The sequence below is a fragment of the Lytechinus pictus genome, chromosome 2 (genome assembly GCF_037042905.1).
Source record: "Lytechinus pictus isolate F3 Inbred chromosome 2, Lp3.0, whole genome shotgun sequence".
Lineage (NCBI taxonomy): Eukaryota > Metazoa > Echinodermata > Echinoidea > Temnopleuroida > Toxopneustidae > Lytechinus > Lytechinus pictus.
Genome location: NC_087246.1, coordinates 8,163,855 through 8,180,671, shown reverse-complemented (window position 1 = coordinate 8,180,671; position 16,817 = coordinate 8,163,855). Strand labels below are relative to the sequence as shown.

The 16,817-nt window shown below is 35.5% G+C and overlaps 1 protein-coding gene across 2 annotated transcripts; it reads left to right on the top strand.

Annotated features, from left to right (window-relative positions):
• LOC129254897 (uncharacterized) lies at positions 1 to 11,617 on the top strand. Of its 2 annotated transcripts, none has more exons than XM_054893436.2 (10): positions 1 to 168; positions 2,441 to 2,694; positions 3,421 to 3,556; positions 4,760 to 5,022; positions 5,613 to 5,759; positions 6,213 to 6,436; positions 7,031 to 7,219; positions 7,873 to 8,047; positions 8,324 to 8,469; positions 8,860 to 11,617. In XM_054893436.2, the coding sequence occupies exons 2-10, from the start codon at positions 2,548 to 2,550 to the stop codon at positions 9,152 to 9,154; spliced, it is 1,722 nt and encodes a 573-aa protein (XP_054749411.2). In that variant the 5' UTR covers positions 1 to 168; positions 2,441 to 2,547; the 3' UTR covers positions 9,155 to 11,617. The 2 variants fall into 2 exon arrangements, with proteins under 2 accessions (XP_054749411.2, XP_063964584.1); XM_064108514.1 differs by having other exon boundaries at positions 108 to 536; positions 2,087 to 2,694.
• Positions 11,618 to 16,817: the final 5,200 nt, after the last annotated feature.

The window sequence follows — 16,817 nt, the reverse complement described above, 5'->3', positions numbered from 1 at the left end:
GATTGCATCATGTGACATGTCAACCTATGGTGCAAGAATTGTCGGCTGCTGCAGCCTGAAGAGCTGTGTAGGCAATATAAAAGAGCCAATTCTCCCTTAGTTTTAGTGAACACATTACTTGGATCTGATGGGAATCTAACGGTGAGAAAGCTTCTACATTAAGTCAAGGTAAGTTTCTTACTCTAACTTCCCACCAGAATGGAATTGACATAGTAGATCTAAATAAATTGGATTTTGCTGATTTCTGGCCCGGAAAGATGCGAAAGTAATTAGACTCGTTCGCTCGCCGCCGGTGTCCGGTCGGCGAGCCGCCACCCTTCCGTCGGGGCGTAGGGCCCTCGATCCTGTTCGTGCTGATGACTGATTTGTGGCCATATCTTTTTTCTAAATTAGTCAATCAACAATGGTATTTACTGATGATCAAATATGTTTCATACACTGTCACTCATGGAAATCGGCCGTAGCGTAGCTGTAACTAACACGTTTTGTACGTGTTTACAAACATGTTTACAACCCAGTCCCAGGACCAAAATCCAGTTGAAACCAATTAGAGCAAAACCAATTGAAACCAGTTGGCCAACTGGTTTCAATAGGGAAATTGGAACAACTGGAACCAATTGAAACCAGTTGCCAACTGGTTCCAGTTAAAACCAATTGGGCAACTGGAACCAGTTGGCAATTGGTTTCAATTGGTTCCAGTTGAAACCAATTAAGCAACCAGTTGGCAACTGGTTTCAATTGGTTCCAGTTGTTCCAATTTCCCTATTAAAACCAGTTGGAGGCAACTGGTTTCAATTGGTTCCAGTTGAAACCAATTGGAGGCAACTGGTTTCCAACTGGATCCAATTGGAAATTCCAGTTAGAATGACTTAATTAGTTACAAATTAATTAGAATTTGCACTAACTATATTGCTCATGCCAACAAAGAAGCAGTGCTATATGTTTATTAATACCAATGTAAAGGGCATTGATAAAATAGACATTCGTAATGTGTATATTTATATGAAAGATCTTCAAATATATGTATTTGTATTTGATGTAATTTGGTAACAGTTAGTGGTGTACTAATTATCTTATAATCTGTTTTAATTATAAAATCTATAACATTTATGAACATGGTTTTCTCTGCTAAGCATTCTAAACACTTATCTGAAACAAGTATGGTACTTGAATTAGAAAAGAATTAAATAGATACATTTTAAATGATGATAAATCACATAAAACATTAGCTGTGCACACTGGCAGATAATATGCAAATTAACTGGTTTCAACTGGAACCAGTTGGGTAACTGGAAAATTTCCAATTGGAAACCAATTGGAAGTCATTTCCAGTTACCCAACTGGATCCAGTTAGGATTTCCAGTTACCCAACAGGTTCCAATTAGAATTAATTTCCAGTTAATCACCTTTCCAGTTAGAAGTCATCTCCAGTTACCCAATTGGTTCCAGTTAGGATTTCCAGTTACCCAACTGGTTCCAGATAGAAATCATTTCCAGTTGGAAGTCATTTCCAGTTACCCAACTGGTTCCAGTTAGGATTTCCAGTTACCCAACTGGTTCCAGTTAGAAATCATTTCCAGTTACCCAACTGTTTCCAGTTAGGATTTCCAGTTACCCAATTGGTTCCAGTTAGAAATTATTTCCAGTTAGAAGTCATTTCCAGTTACCCAACTGGTTCCAGTCAGGATTTCCAGTTACCCAACTGGTTCCAGTTAGGATTTCCAGTTACCCAACTGGTTCCAGTTAGAAATCATTTCCAGTTGGAAGTAATTTCCAGTTACCCAACTGGTTCCAGTTAGGATTTCCAGTTGCCCAACTGGTTTCAATTGGTTTCAACTGGAAATTGTTATATTCCAGTTAAAACCAATTGAAACCAATTGAAACCAATTGGAAATCCAACTGGTTTCAATTGGATTTTGGTCCTGGGAATTAAGTACAGTTAGGCCTATGCCTAGTACAGCCTAAATAAAGTTAGGGCTAGGTGCAATAAAATATCACATATGATCTAGCCTACTTGGAGGAGTACAGCCTAAATAAAGTTAGGGCTAGGTGCAATAAAATATCACATATTCTAGCCTACTTGGAGGAGTACAGCCTAAATAAAGTTAGGGCTAGGTGCAATAAAATATCACATATTCTAGCCTACTTGGAGGAGAGCAAGAGGAGACTTGCACTTTGCTTTGTGTATACTATAAATTTTGATGATGACAAAAGTGACAGCTGGGGGGGGGGGGCACGTTGGACAGATATGTACAGCTGCATGGGTCACTTGGAATCTATAATTAGACAGTGAATTAAGCTGAAATCCGTCTGCATGTTTGAAGGATATCCTGCTCATAAACGAGGCTCATAAACCTTCACCATCATGTGGTTCATATAAAGTGTTTAATGTTCTGTAAAAGTTTTTATTGGACGTTGAAATGTTGATTTCCTCTTACAGGTAGAGTTGACACTCGGGAATTTCCTGAGCCACAAGGAATATTAAACATCCGATGAGAGGAAATTAACTTTCCAAATAGATACTCCAACTCACGTATTGAACTAAAAATGCCTGGACGTGGACGTTTTCGGGGTCGTGGACGTGGGCGTGGTCGTAGAGGCGGTCGTGGGGGACGAAGCCATCAAGGGGCTCAACAGACTGTTCAGGATGATGAATGGAACATCACAGAAACAGCTTCTACAGATGAGGAATTTGTAAGTAATTGATTCTTTTCCATGGGGGTGGGGTACGTAGGTGGAGTGGGTTTAAAGAATCTTACATGAAAATGTTTCATATAGCTGCACATGTTGCATATATATATATACCTAGCTCACTTGCCAATGTTCCACTTATACAATTTATGACAAGCTCAAATAAATGAGTAAGCTGACTTTATGGTACATGATTTGAGAAAGTGGGCATTATCCACCCCCTATTTATACCGACATTACATTATCCATTTGAATGCTGATTCAGAACAAAACGCTGCAACAACAAAGAAATTTCATTTACCATAAATCAACAAAAAATTTGGGTCAATAAATGGGAAACTATGGCAAGCGAGGGTAGGCCTATATCATATGTTCTTCACTTTATTGGTCAATGAAACCTATGGTAAAATTGATGAGTTTTTCTTTATCTTATGTAATATACTTAATTTTATAATGATATTGTAAATGCTCTCGTCTACAGTTTGAAATAGATCATCATGAAGATCATATGTTTGTATAATTCTGATAGAGTATACCATTCCTAGTTTTAGGATTATTAAGACTAAAATATTATATTCAGTTGGCACCAAACAATTGCTACTACACATGTTCTAAAGACAGAAATGCTTAAATGTAGTCTGATTTATAACTAGCATAAAAGAATGTTAGTTTAAGTGAAGTGATTTTTTTTAAAAGAATATTTATCACATTTCACTTTGTTTGTAACAGGAGAAACGCCCTGAACTGCTCTTCACATCCTCCAAAGTGACCTATGAACAGCACTTGACTGCTCAGGAAAATTACAGGAATGTTTATCTTGCAACCATGAAGGTTCTTCTTGCTAATGGTGTCAACATCTCGCAAGGTAAATTATTATTACTGATAATAATTTTTTTTTTCATTATTTCAATATAATGAAAACTTTGCTGACAATTAATCTCATCATCGTCATCATAATTATAATCATCAGCATCAAAATCTCCAGCACTGCTAATTATTGCGAAAAATAATTGTATTTGTTACTATAAAGAGATATATAAGGAGGTATATTTTACAATGGATAAATAATATAAGTTCAACAAATCACCGCGATGTAGGAACATAACGTAACAGAGACGAGGAAGAGTATCTGAATAGTTTCTCTATCTGTGTGTGTGTTTATTGAAACACTTCGCCAGCCTTTCCTACAACATAAAAGTGTCCATGGAAACAAAACATTCTGAAATTTATCCTAAAATTCACCAGTTAACTTTGAAAAAATATACCAACCAAACTAAAATATAACAACCCAATTTATAAAAAATAACCAATGAAAGAGCTAGGATGAGGATGGGTAAATTACCTTGGTGATTATGTAATGAATAATGTTCAATAGAAGAACCAGATTTGAGGATGAAATGAATGAGCACATTTGAAAAAAAAGGGATAAAGATGACAAAAGAAGGACAGTAACTGATGAGATGAATAGGAACACAACTGTCATGCCAAATTGAACAACATACCAAATTGATTTGAAATTAACAGAAGAAACCTAAATTGCAACAATGAACCTTCCTACATTTACAAAAATATGACAAGAATTGAAAAGTGTGAAAGGGTATCTACAAAGAATGAAAGAGGGGCAAACAAGCTACTTTCATAGGAGTAGACATTTACACAAGCACTGTATTGATCTAGAATCTGCTATAGTCATAGAAGTCATTGGTTCAAGGAAATACAATTTTTTGAGGTACAGATCTTATTTTCGCTGATGTGGTTTATGGTACACCATGTGGAGTGTTATAGAAACAGTGGATAGAAGAATACTCTACTCTCAAATCTCCACTTTCTCGCCTATCCATTTCTTCTCTTCTTCTATCCACTGTTTCTATAACACTCCACATGGTGTACCGTAAACCACATCAGCGATTGTACATGCCACCATGCAAACCTTCAAACAACATCAGATCTTATTTTGTTCTTCCAAAGTTTGGCAGCTCTGAATTACTTGTGATCAAGTTCTACCTTCTTCCTTTTTTTTGGATAAAAGATCATGTTTATCATATGTGGTATTGTTTCATTTATAAAGGTATCAAAGTTCGTGCATTGGCTGTAGCATGGGCCAGGAAGGACCATACCTTAGCAGAAACCTTTCTGAAGGACTCTGAAACCTTCACAATGGCAGAGATTCTAAAGGCGCTTACTCTCCTGGATTCAGGGCGTCGTATCCGAGAGAAAGAACGTCGCCTCAGGCAGCTTCAGGTCCACATACAGGAGAGGGTCAAGGTCAACCCAAAGAAAATGTCAAAGGTCAAATCAGATATTGACAACCTGAATGCCAACAAGCCAAAGGTAAATCATATTATGTCATAAATTTGAAATATGTGCGTATTTACAGTGTATTTTTAATTAAGATCGTCTTTTCATTGGTCTCTGGGCAACACAAGTTTACATATATCATATATTAACATACAGTTGTGCTCAAAAGTTAGTGAACCCTGCAACAAAATGCACTCATTCATTTTAAGGGTTGAATGTTTACAACTTCATGACAATGTTTTGCGAGTCCAAAGAAACAAACTTTATTAACTGCAATATTTTATCACCTGACTTCACAATAAAAAGCATGGGAGAACTTGAACACTTTAAATATGTTCATTTTCTGGTGAGGTTCTTTTGAGCACCACTGTACATATGTATGCTTTCATAATTATTTTTTTTTAAACAAAAAAAAGTGCTAAAATTTAAGAATATGTATTCCTTTGCTTTTTTAAGAACACATTTTTACAGTTTTGCAATGAATGGCATGGGAGAGATGTTCCACTATATTCAAATAACTAGCTTTAGCAGCTGGAGCTATAGATGTATAGTGTGTCATTGAATAGGCACCTCAGAAATGCTATATATTCTTATTTTCATTTTTTGTTGTGTTTGTTTGACAGGTTGGTTCTGTGAGTGGAGCTCTGAGCCGCCATATCCGGCATTGGGTACGAAGTCTTTCTGGTGCTCAACTGGAATTCTATGCCCTCCACTATCCTAAAGAACCATGGAAAACTCTGGCTGATATATGCCATCTTCATCCCAAAAAGGTAACATCAATTTTCCTTATTTTTCTTATTGTTACAAGCTTTGAATAAACACCAAAATACAAGATTAAATTGGACTAGAAATAACTTGTACTTTCCCTATTGCATGTGGTATATCACTGCATTTGTAAGATTATACACAGGGGATTTAATCACAATGAGACCACTTGTACATGTGAGTTGGTTCCTATGTGCATTACATTTAGTTGTTCTTAAATATTGTGAAACATTACCCCAAAATACTAGTTACTATTGCAATATCTATTATGTACGAAACATGCCAAATCATATTCAGATATTGGGCAACACATTTTTTTCTTGTGTGATTTCTTGAGCAGTATTTGGAAAATTGAGTGATAAAATTGTTAATTTCATAAATGATGCAACTTGGAGAAACATTAATCAATCAACTCATTCTTGAATAATTCCTGTTCCTTACATATGTTTATATTGTAGGACTTTCCTGAGAAGCCATGGTTCCTGTCATATTGTTTTGGTGAGCCAGCACCAAGTGAAAGCTTGGTTGCTAAGTGTGCTGGTATGAATGCTGAAAATATCAATGAACTTGTAAAGGGCAATGATGTTCCATACAGCCACATCAAGCAATTCACCAGCAATCTTACAGAGGAGAGCAAGGGACGTATTGCATCCTATGAGGAGAAAGTTGACACCCTGCTATGGTAAGTGCTGTGATTCAGCTATTATATTTTTTAGTTTTATGACACAATAAAAAAACATGATCCAAAGGTCCATATCCCACCGCTGTCACTATAAAATCTTCAGACAGTGCTTCACAAAGTAAGGCAACTAAACTCAACAATATTTTTGTAAATTAGTACTTTCCATTTGTTGCAAAACACCAGTTATCCATGGCATTGGGCCAAAGAGAGCTGATGCTGGTTAACTGTGTTCTCTTCACAAAACACCCCAGTTGATTCATCTGTAGCGTTGGGAACTATTGATTCTCTCTCTGAACTCTGCTCAGCTCTGTTACATCAGTGTGTCTTACCTGTCATAACTGGACAAGGATGTCATGAGATGACTACATGAAAATTTGAATCTCTACACTTTGAAAAGGCATTTTGTCAAACCAACAGTCAAGCAGTCAACACTACATGACTATTAACCTTAAGAACTTTTACCTGTTCTCTTAAAATAAAGCCATAGTTAGAAGTAAGGATATCTAAATATACCTTTTGAAATCTGTAACACTATGAGTGGGGTGAAGGATTAGGATCTAAATCTAATGACCTCAATTTAATTTATCTTTCCAGGTTCTATGAGGATCTGCATTGCCCTAAGGTGGATGAGGTGATTTGCCGTCGTATCTGTGATGGTGAGGTGGTGAGTCTTCCTACAGGGAAGTTGATGGAGAGGTTACTCTTAATGAAGACCAGAAATATTGGTGCCAGTGTCCTTGAGTCTCTCATCCCAGAGGCTGCAAAGAGGCTCAAATCTATGAAGTGAGTTTACTTCTTAATTCTTTTTTATAACTTTTAGATTATGATATGTCTCAAGTAGACAGAATAAGACACTAGCTCTGCATTAATATATTTCTGGACTTTGATTGAATTATTTAAAATCTAGGGGTCATTGTTCATTATTATAACATTTCTATTATCACTTAAATCAAACCATGGAGGTAGTTTCTACCTCCATGATCAAACTAGTCTCCAGGCCCATTGATGTGGAACTAGTTAGTACTGTAAGTATCTGCTGAATTGTTAAAAAAATTACTCAGATGCCTAACATCTTGGAAATTGTTTATCTTTATGTAAGAAAAATGCTGCAGAGGGATTTTGTAGCTGTATTTCAGTGGTGAAACTACATTTTTTTTAAATATATATATATAGATTTTTTTTGGGGGGGAGGGGGGGTTATGAGTCACAGCAAACAATCGATTACCATAATGTCTCCATCAGATCATTAAGATTTTGGGTTTCTTTTTATATTGCATGCATTGTTTTACTGTAATTGTTAAATTTATTGGAATCGTATGAATTGTATATGTTTGTTGGAAATTGGAAAAAATGAAAACTGGTACTGAAAGATTGGCTCATACAGGGTTGTAGAATATGAATTTACCTGAAAATTGCCTCTTTTAATTTTATCTCAGGCTTTCTCTGGAGGCACCTGTCGCTATACTTGGTGATCGCTCACCTTCCATGGAGGTTGCCATCAAGACCAGTACTATTGTAGCAGGTCTGCTAACTGCCATCACAGATGCTAAACTCTCCTTCTTCTCAAATAAAGACTATGTGCCTGAAAAGATCCCAAAGACTATAACTGAGGTAGGTGAAACCTTCAAGTTCTTACCAAATTAAAATCTTCCATTTTTGTCTGACACATACAAAGTCGATATTGATGCTGGACCAGGAGGACTTATAATGGTACATATAGTTGAATTTTGTAATGTTTTCTGCTGATGTGTCATGCATGTTTTATTGAGAAAGAGTCAGTACTTAGCATCATTCTTTGGTCCAAATCTTTCCTATGTCTTATTCATTGTATATCAAATCTAATCTTGAAGGCCAAGAATTTTGAAAGTCACGATTATTCTCTTCTAGGTGTTGGAGATGGCATCTACTCTGAAGACTGATGGTATGACAGCCCCTGCAGCCAGCCTTTGGCCTTACTATGAACGCAAGGAAGTAATCAAGACATTTGTAGTTGTGACAGATGAGGAGGAAAATGGGGAGAACAATGGTTATCGGTAAATACCAGAATTATGATTATCTTAATTCAACAGTTTTTACAGTTTATAGTAATAAAATAGATAGCAAAGACTTTCTTCTGTAGTTGTAACGATTAGACATTAGAAATCACTTACATGTACAACACTATATTCTCTTTCTCAGATCAACCCGTATAAACATGAAATGCATCTATATATTGAGATGAACATAAAGGCATCTTTTAAAAAGTATATTTTGTTTAACGCATACGCCTATACAAATAAAGTTAGTGTCAAGTACTTAAAATAATTCCTTGCTTCCAATTATATTTTTTTTCACTGTTGTCATTGTGTTTCGTCGTCATCGCCACCATCATCATCATTTGCTTCTTCACTTTGTTTAATGTCTCCATTTTTGTTTACTTTCAGCTTCCTACCACTGTTCAAGAAATACCGGGAGGAGGTTTACGCTGATGCCAAACTAGTCTTCATCTCCTTCCTGTTCAGCCAGCATGCTGTTGGTCAGATGGTCAGTGCTTTGAATGCTGATGGTATCCAACCCATGCAGTTCAAGTTCAGCAGAAGCCGACCTGATCTGACCAAGCTTGATAGTATTCTGGGTCTACTGTCCACCTCAACAGGTGATTTCAAGATGGAGGTGGATCGCATTGCTAAAGAGCTCACTGACGCCCAGGCCAATGCCCAGAATCAGGTTGAACCATGAATACTATCAATACCCATCTAGCCTTAGGTAGTGCAAGAAATGTAATTGATGGCAAACTTTGTGATCGATTGGGAAGTTTGTCTTCAATTGCAATCTTTGCCATTGCTAGATCACAGATTTAATGTTTGCTTGCCTCTAAAAATAGGAAAGCATTAATTGTAAATTTGTAAAGTGATCGCAAGACTTATGATTTATCATGGGACCTAGAATTAACTTGAAATTGAATGTAATTTTTATATCAGTGCTCCTCTGAGTTCCACATCACTGATATCAAACTGCAATAAACAATGCTTAAACAGAGGATATTTTGCTGCTTGGTTTTTAATTTGAAATTACATTTTGTTTTAATCTCAGCAGCCCGTATTCTTAGGCCATGTTCTAACTCTGTGTTAAAATTATGGGAAGCAAAAAATTTCAAAATTGCATTTATATATTGTGTTTCCTATCTTTACTTGACTCTGTACTCATGTGTTAATAATTAAGAGAACTGCTTCAGTAATTATTCCCTGTCAGTTATGAATGATTTGAGTGTTAAATGAGTTGATAAAATGAACTTGTAATGTTAAAGATACCTGTCACAATTGGCTTATCAACAGTTGAACCATGACATTAGACCAGAGTTTAACTTAAACCTGAGTTCAGAATACAGGCCAGCATCAGTATTCCAGAGCTCCTTTGTACCTACAAAAATCCCTTGTGATGATTTGAAAGAGTTCAAAACATGTTTGGCTATGTATCTTTTATGTATTTTATATATTAAGGGGCCCCACGGAATTTTAAAAAAATTTAAAAATGGGGGGTGGGGCTAAGTCAAAAGTTGGTGGCTGACCATATAGAAAATCACAATCAGTAATTTGCACATTTTTAGTTTAGGTTTATTTAGAAAAAATTGGGATGAGGGGCTGGACCCCATTGCCTATATATGCACACTGGCCCCTAATATATACTTCCAAATTTAAAACAAGAGCCAAGTGAGAGTGCAATATCATACTGAGTTTTGAGGTAAACCTCTGAAATTCAAATTATTTTTACTTTCCCTCCATGTGTAGCGATACATGTTGAATTAGATTTGGTGCAATTGCTCCTTCATGTCATGAAATGTTACAACTCTTCTACTATTATTATTATTTATTTTGCATTTCAAAAAGCAAGCGGAGAAACATAGAATATTGTTATTGCAAACTGTGACATACTTAATCCCCAAAATGCTTTCCCTGCTACAGTCCCAAAGTAGCATGGGGAAAAAAAGAAATGTAAAATTCCTATAACCCACAAGTCTTTCTTTCAACTCGACTTATTGACTCTTGAATATTTCATGATTGAACTGTAGTCAATACATGTAACATGATAAAAGAATTCTCTATATTTTGTGTATGAAGAAATTATATTAAAATATATATAAATATATATATATATATATATATATATACATATATATTCATTTACGTCACTACCATTTTAGGAAGTATCCCATTCAGTGTGCAAGAATTACCTATTGTCAATATGTATGCATATTCGTGAATGATTTCATGTTCATGAATATTCTTCTTTTTTATTACCCTTTTTCAAATCGTTCTCAGCTTGTATCTGTACATGTTATTTTGTTTATCTATTTAGTTTATTTTTAAGTGACGTGTTTTTCAGCATAGTATACATGTATAAATTACATGAATTTATTTTCAAAATGTGTATGATATCTAAAAAAAATAATATATCCCATTGGCTATCTGATGCGCAATAAAAATGGCTGGTTCATTAAAATAGTCATGATTTTTTTTTTATTGTTGAGTTATAGAATTTGCATTGTCAATATTGGTTTGCTTTTATGAGAGCAATGAACTAAATATGCAATTGTTATTGAAACTTGTAGTCAAGTCGAATTGAAAATGATTCTTTTTTTTTTATTTGAAGTGATCAACTAAACTCAAATGGGCAATTTGCAAAGTTGATTTCAGTTTTTCTATTTTGCTCTGTCTAAACTTACATTAATTCTTGATTTATTGATGGCATGAATGGTTTATTATTATAAAGGATGATATATAATAGTATTATGATTATGTGTAGGCTGAATATATCAATGCAAATATTGATTGTTGACTCCAGTCAAAGGAGGGTATGAATGAACTTGCACAGTCATACAAATTTTACTGACTGCAGCTTTTAAACTCATTATCTTGTTTTTAATTTGTTTTCTCTCTGACTTATATTATGTTTGATAATATCCAACCATGTATCATTGCAAACAACCCAGTTACACGTCTAGGATACTATTTAGCATTATTTTTGTACTGTACTTTGTTGGTAAAGATGTCTCTTACTATTATGTTGTAAATCATTGCTTATTTTTATAAATGTCTTTTATACTAAATTTTAATGCAAGGCCATTGGAAAGACTTGTATAATAGTATGTCTTACGAAGTTAATGAATTCACATAATCATATAATAAAATATTGATAATAGTATTTATTGATTTGTATGCATTTTGCTTATTATCACAGTCCTAAGGATACAAAAATGTGTATAATGCAACTTATTATGCTTATCTTATTTGCCTTATTCAATTTTTTTTCTAAAGATTTTTTTATTACACTTTGAAATATCAATACCTGTGTATTGATATATTCTTAAAGGAAAGGAGAGAGGAAGGGGAGAGTGTCAAATTAAGAGAGGGTGAAAGAGGATAAGAAATAGAGAGAGAGAGATAGAAGAGAATGAATTTATAAAAAAGAAAAGAGGGGGATCAAGGGGGCCCTGCGCCATATATGTAAAATGAAAGATGCCTGCAAGTTTTCACGCCCCTTGGCTCTTTTTATTTGCTGATTGTAATAATGACCACATACTCAAAATGATAACACCAGACAACGGGTAATATCTCTCACTTGCACATAATTCTACAATCTTGGCAAGTTATGTGGTATAGGGCAGGGGCGGATCCAGGGGGGGCACAGCCAGCCCGTGCTACCCCCCCCCCCCCCCTTGAGAGCCATAATCAAAATTTGTAATGTAAATATACAATTTTTACTAAAGTGTGCCCCCCCCCTCTTTTGAAAGTGAGAACATTTTTTTTTTACTTGTCAAATTTTTATCGGGAAAATGTGCCCCCCCCCCTTGGAAAATCCTGGATCCGCCCCTGGTATAGTGGGTGGGATTGGCTCATATGGCAAGGCTGTTTACTCGATAGGAGGGGTGCGGGGGTCGGGTAAGACAGCTCAGGGAAAGACGACCGAATGGATATATATTTATCGTTTGAATAGTTTTCTCAAGGTACGTAAGTAATATTTTTCTGGCTTGAATATCATGATCGAGGATTTAAGACCCAGATTTTCCGTTTGACATTTCTATATATCTTATTTTTCTTTTCTCCTTTTTCATCATTTTGTTTGTCCAGTTAGGTCCAGCGCAATAAACATATACTTGAAAATCATACAAGAGAAATCTGTCTTTCCCCAATAAATAGTGTAGGTACGTGGGGCAATTAAGTGCTTATCAGAAATGATGATTTCTTCAATAAAATCCTCAGTAAGTTTCAGTTTCAGTTTAAAATTTGTCATTTCTAACAGAACATTATAAAAAAATCCACTAGAAATACAATAAACAAGTGAAGTATAATAAATGAACATGATTGTATAACGTTGTGTCTTAATTATACGTATAAAACTTACATGGATCATTAAATATTTGTAGCTGAAAATATCATCAATGTTGAAAATGGAGAGGTCCATTGTAAATCGTGACGGTCCCCTCGAATGAAAGCATTCAATAATAGTCAATTACATAATAAAAATAATGATAGTGGCCTACAGCTAGAGCGGTAGAAAAATTAAATGAGCAACATGATACATGAAATGAGCAATGTACAAAAAGTTTGAGATCATCGTAACGAAATCAAGTAAGAAAGCCAAAGACGACATTTTCTTTTAAATTTCATTAGGTTATCAATACTTTTTAGGCTCTTAATTCCTCTCTTCTTTTAATTCTAATTTTCTTCTTCTCGTCCCTATCTTCCTCGATCTCCCCACTTTTCTATTTCTCCCTATTTTCCATTAATTTTCTCCACTTTCTTCTTGCAGTTTTACTGTTGCTGGGCCGCCCAGGGCGATGGAACCTAGGGACACATATAATTTGCCTTTCCAAAAATTCCAAGCCAAATTCCCTGTTTCAAAACGAAATGTGCCCCTGTGAATTATTTGTTTTATATATAAAATATGCATTTTGGTCCCTCAAGTTGATTGATTCTCTTAATAATTTAATTGTTATGTATCATGGAATATTTAATGTCCTCCTTTTTTTTCTTCATTTCCCATTTTTCCGCCGCTGAAGACTGAGAAGATAGAATTGGGTAAATTAGGTCTAAAAAAAAAACACGGCATTTGGTATCTCACGGGGTGGCATGCCCTCTTACTTTTTTGCCCCACTAATGATATTTTTTATGTCAAATGTTCACTGAGTGAATTTAAGCCTGGAAAAAATGTAAATGATGGTTGTTTCCTTTCATTTTTTGTAATGTTATATTTTTATAACCCCTGATGGCCACGTCGTAGAACAAAGAGAATACATGTACTCTGTTCACCGAATCAGAGGCACATTAAAGGGGGCATTTGGCCCCATTTGGCTTCTAACCATACAGTACCCTCAGGGTACGTGGCCATGGATTATCCCTTTCCCTCTTTTTCCGCGATACATAGCTTGTATGAATAGACTATACATTTCATATTCTAACTATAAAAAAATCCCCTTAAAAGGGTGTTGCTCGTCTTACCTCGAAATACACAGCTACTTCAGGCAGAATGTAATCTGATCTTAAAAGAAAATATACGTTCCACGTCCTTGTTTCCTCCTTCCCGCTGAATTCGAAAACCCTCAAAAGGGGGGAAATCGAATCATCAAAATAAAATCCTTGATGAACAAATAATTTAACCGATTATGAAAAACAGAAAATTCCAAGATTTGTGACGTAACGAACAAGTTTGGTTGTTGACCTTGTAGAAACTGCCTTCGTCACAATGAACGAGTGTGAGCTTACGCATCCTTTTCATAACGCAGAAAACGATTGGTTGAAAATTCAACATCTTGAGGTTCTGACGAAAGACAGACGCGTTTATTGGACCGAAGTTTAATGACGTCACGTCGTGCGCACTTTTGTGAAGCGAATGATGATTATGTAAACAAAGAATTAAGGTCACTTTGTTTACTTGTGATTATATGCACTTTATCTCATTGACGTTGCTTATAAATATATCAAAGACGTTTTCTCGAATCTTCTGTTTTTGGACTTTCTTCAAAAACGTGAAATCATGGTAAAGTTGGTGAGTTTACTGAGTTTTGCTTGTTCCTTCTATATATTTTTTTTCAAATGAAAAAATTAAATCATTTGACAATTTCCTCTGTATCACAATTTGAATAGGAAATACGCTGGCATCATCTATAAATTTAGATCCAGTTCCGGTATCCTTAATATAGATCTAAACGACGTTGATGCTTTCTTTTACATTGTGCATAGATAGGCCTGTGGCTACGCTATATATTTAGTGGTAATATCATAATAACTTTCTTTTCCGTAGGATTTATCTAAGATTTTTTTTTTTTTATGAAACTATGTATTAATAAAGTTGTTTTATTTCTAGCACGAACTTTGCTACCCTGCTGATATATTTTTATATCTTCTGTGGATGAAATTCTCTATTGCAGTGGCACTTTTAACCCTTTTTAAGGAGTTAGGGGCTGACCATATAGAAAATCACAATCAGATGGTATTTTTTATTTTTTTGTTCATGTTGAAAATAAAGTGTGATAGGCTGAAGCCGATGCCCCCCCCCCGATTCTACGGCCCCTGTTACCAATATATATTTATATATTCTTCATCTTAAATGCAAGTTAAAATCATAATTACATGTTGTATTATAAAAATAAGGAAATAATTATTATTTCAGGTAAGTTGCTGAATGAAATTCAAAGGATATCGCCATCGTCTCACACACCTACTACAACACAAATGCATGCCTATACAAACCCATTTAAACAAATGTACATCCCCTTCATGTTTCTCTCAACAAACTAAGGTGTAAAACTGTTAAACTTGATTGTCTTTTAAGTAATCTTAAGATAATATTCATGGATTTTGTTACTTATCAAACAGTAATACGTTACAGGTTTTCTATTAAAATGGCTTGTTTTAAGATATTTTTCCCCAAGCTCATTTATCATTTTTAGAGGTTGTCTACAAGATGTATGTCTATACTGTCATCTTATTATTTTATTCTTGATTGCCTCCTTATATTTTGATAGACTATTCAAGCCTCTATCCTGCCCAGTGAGCAAGAGGAACCTGTTGCGACTTCACTCTGTTGTGCTGGATTCTTCAAGGCTCCTAAGCTTTGCTTCCTGAAGTCATTCAGACGGACATTTCGCCACCATACATCAAAAGTCGTTCAAGTCTTTGTTGAGACCAGTGGGAGTTCATTCTCGCTCTCTGATCAATCTGAACAAGTAATTCCAGAGCCCAAATCATCAAGCAATGGACTAAGAAGGCATTGCTGGGAAGAGAAGGCCACCACTTGTTCTACTGCAGAAGAGTGCGCCAACAAGAGCTTATCAGAAAAGTGCCAAGAGCTGTCAAAAACTGTTTCAGCAGCCATGGGACACTTACCCAATTGCTCTAAGTTCAAAGACATCCACACCCGATGCAAAGGGGCATGTGGATCCAGTCATGCAGAAAATGACTGCAATGAGAGTTCTAGGGCATGCTCTCTTCTCCTTCGTTCAATGACATCAAGTCATGCTCTTTACGATGGCATCATCTCCAGCCTGGACCTGTGGAAGGTTGTTGGAAACAAGCCGTTCTCCACACCCAAAGACTGCAAAATGACGAAAGCAGAGTATAAGGAGAAGATCACCAAGCCCATCAGGAAAAGGATGAAGGAGATCATCAAAGACTTACGTCGACAAGTTACCCTTGTTGATGAAGTGTTGCAGAGGTCTGATGAAGCATTAGAAGGGATGTCTTTTCCAAAAGTAAGTTTGATAATTATGATTTTCATTAAAAACATGTTGTATTTTCATATTCATAGAATTTCTGGTGAATTTAAATAAAACATTTTCATCATAGCTTTTAAGATATGATATTCTACAACTTTTGACGTTGCTGAATTGTAAATTTAATAGACACAAAACCTCATAACAAGTTATGAAATTGTATATATCCTAGAAGAAAGAGAAAACAAATATCCAATCAATTAAAATATTTTATCTCTTGTCAAATTGCACGACTACTGAATAAAAACTTGGTCATGCAAAAAAATATTCTCTTTCTCTCTTCTAGAAATTTGCTGCAACAAATGACTACTTCAAAGAGTTTCAAGAAGTGGCATCCAAGTGCATTCCCTCAAAAGTATTGACAGACTTTGCTCGGGCTGTTTCCACCACCCAGATGCTCATCAACAAATCATCCTTTCTCTCTGATCGCCTGTCTGCTCTCGGACCTAACATCCCACTGGCAGTAAAGCATCCATTCCTCCACACATCTGTTGATGGCATAACTTACAAGGGCAACACTCTTGAGAAGCGATTGTCAAGACTGGTCAAGGAACATGCAGAGTATTGTAAAGCGATGCTCTATGTCTCAGATGAGATCAAGAACTTGGATGGTAAGCTGAAAAAGCAAGC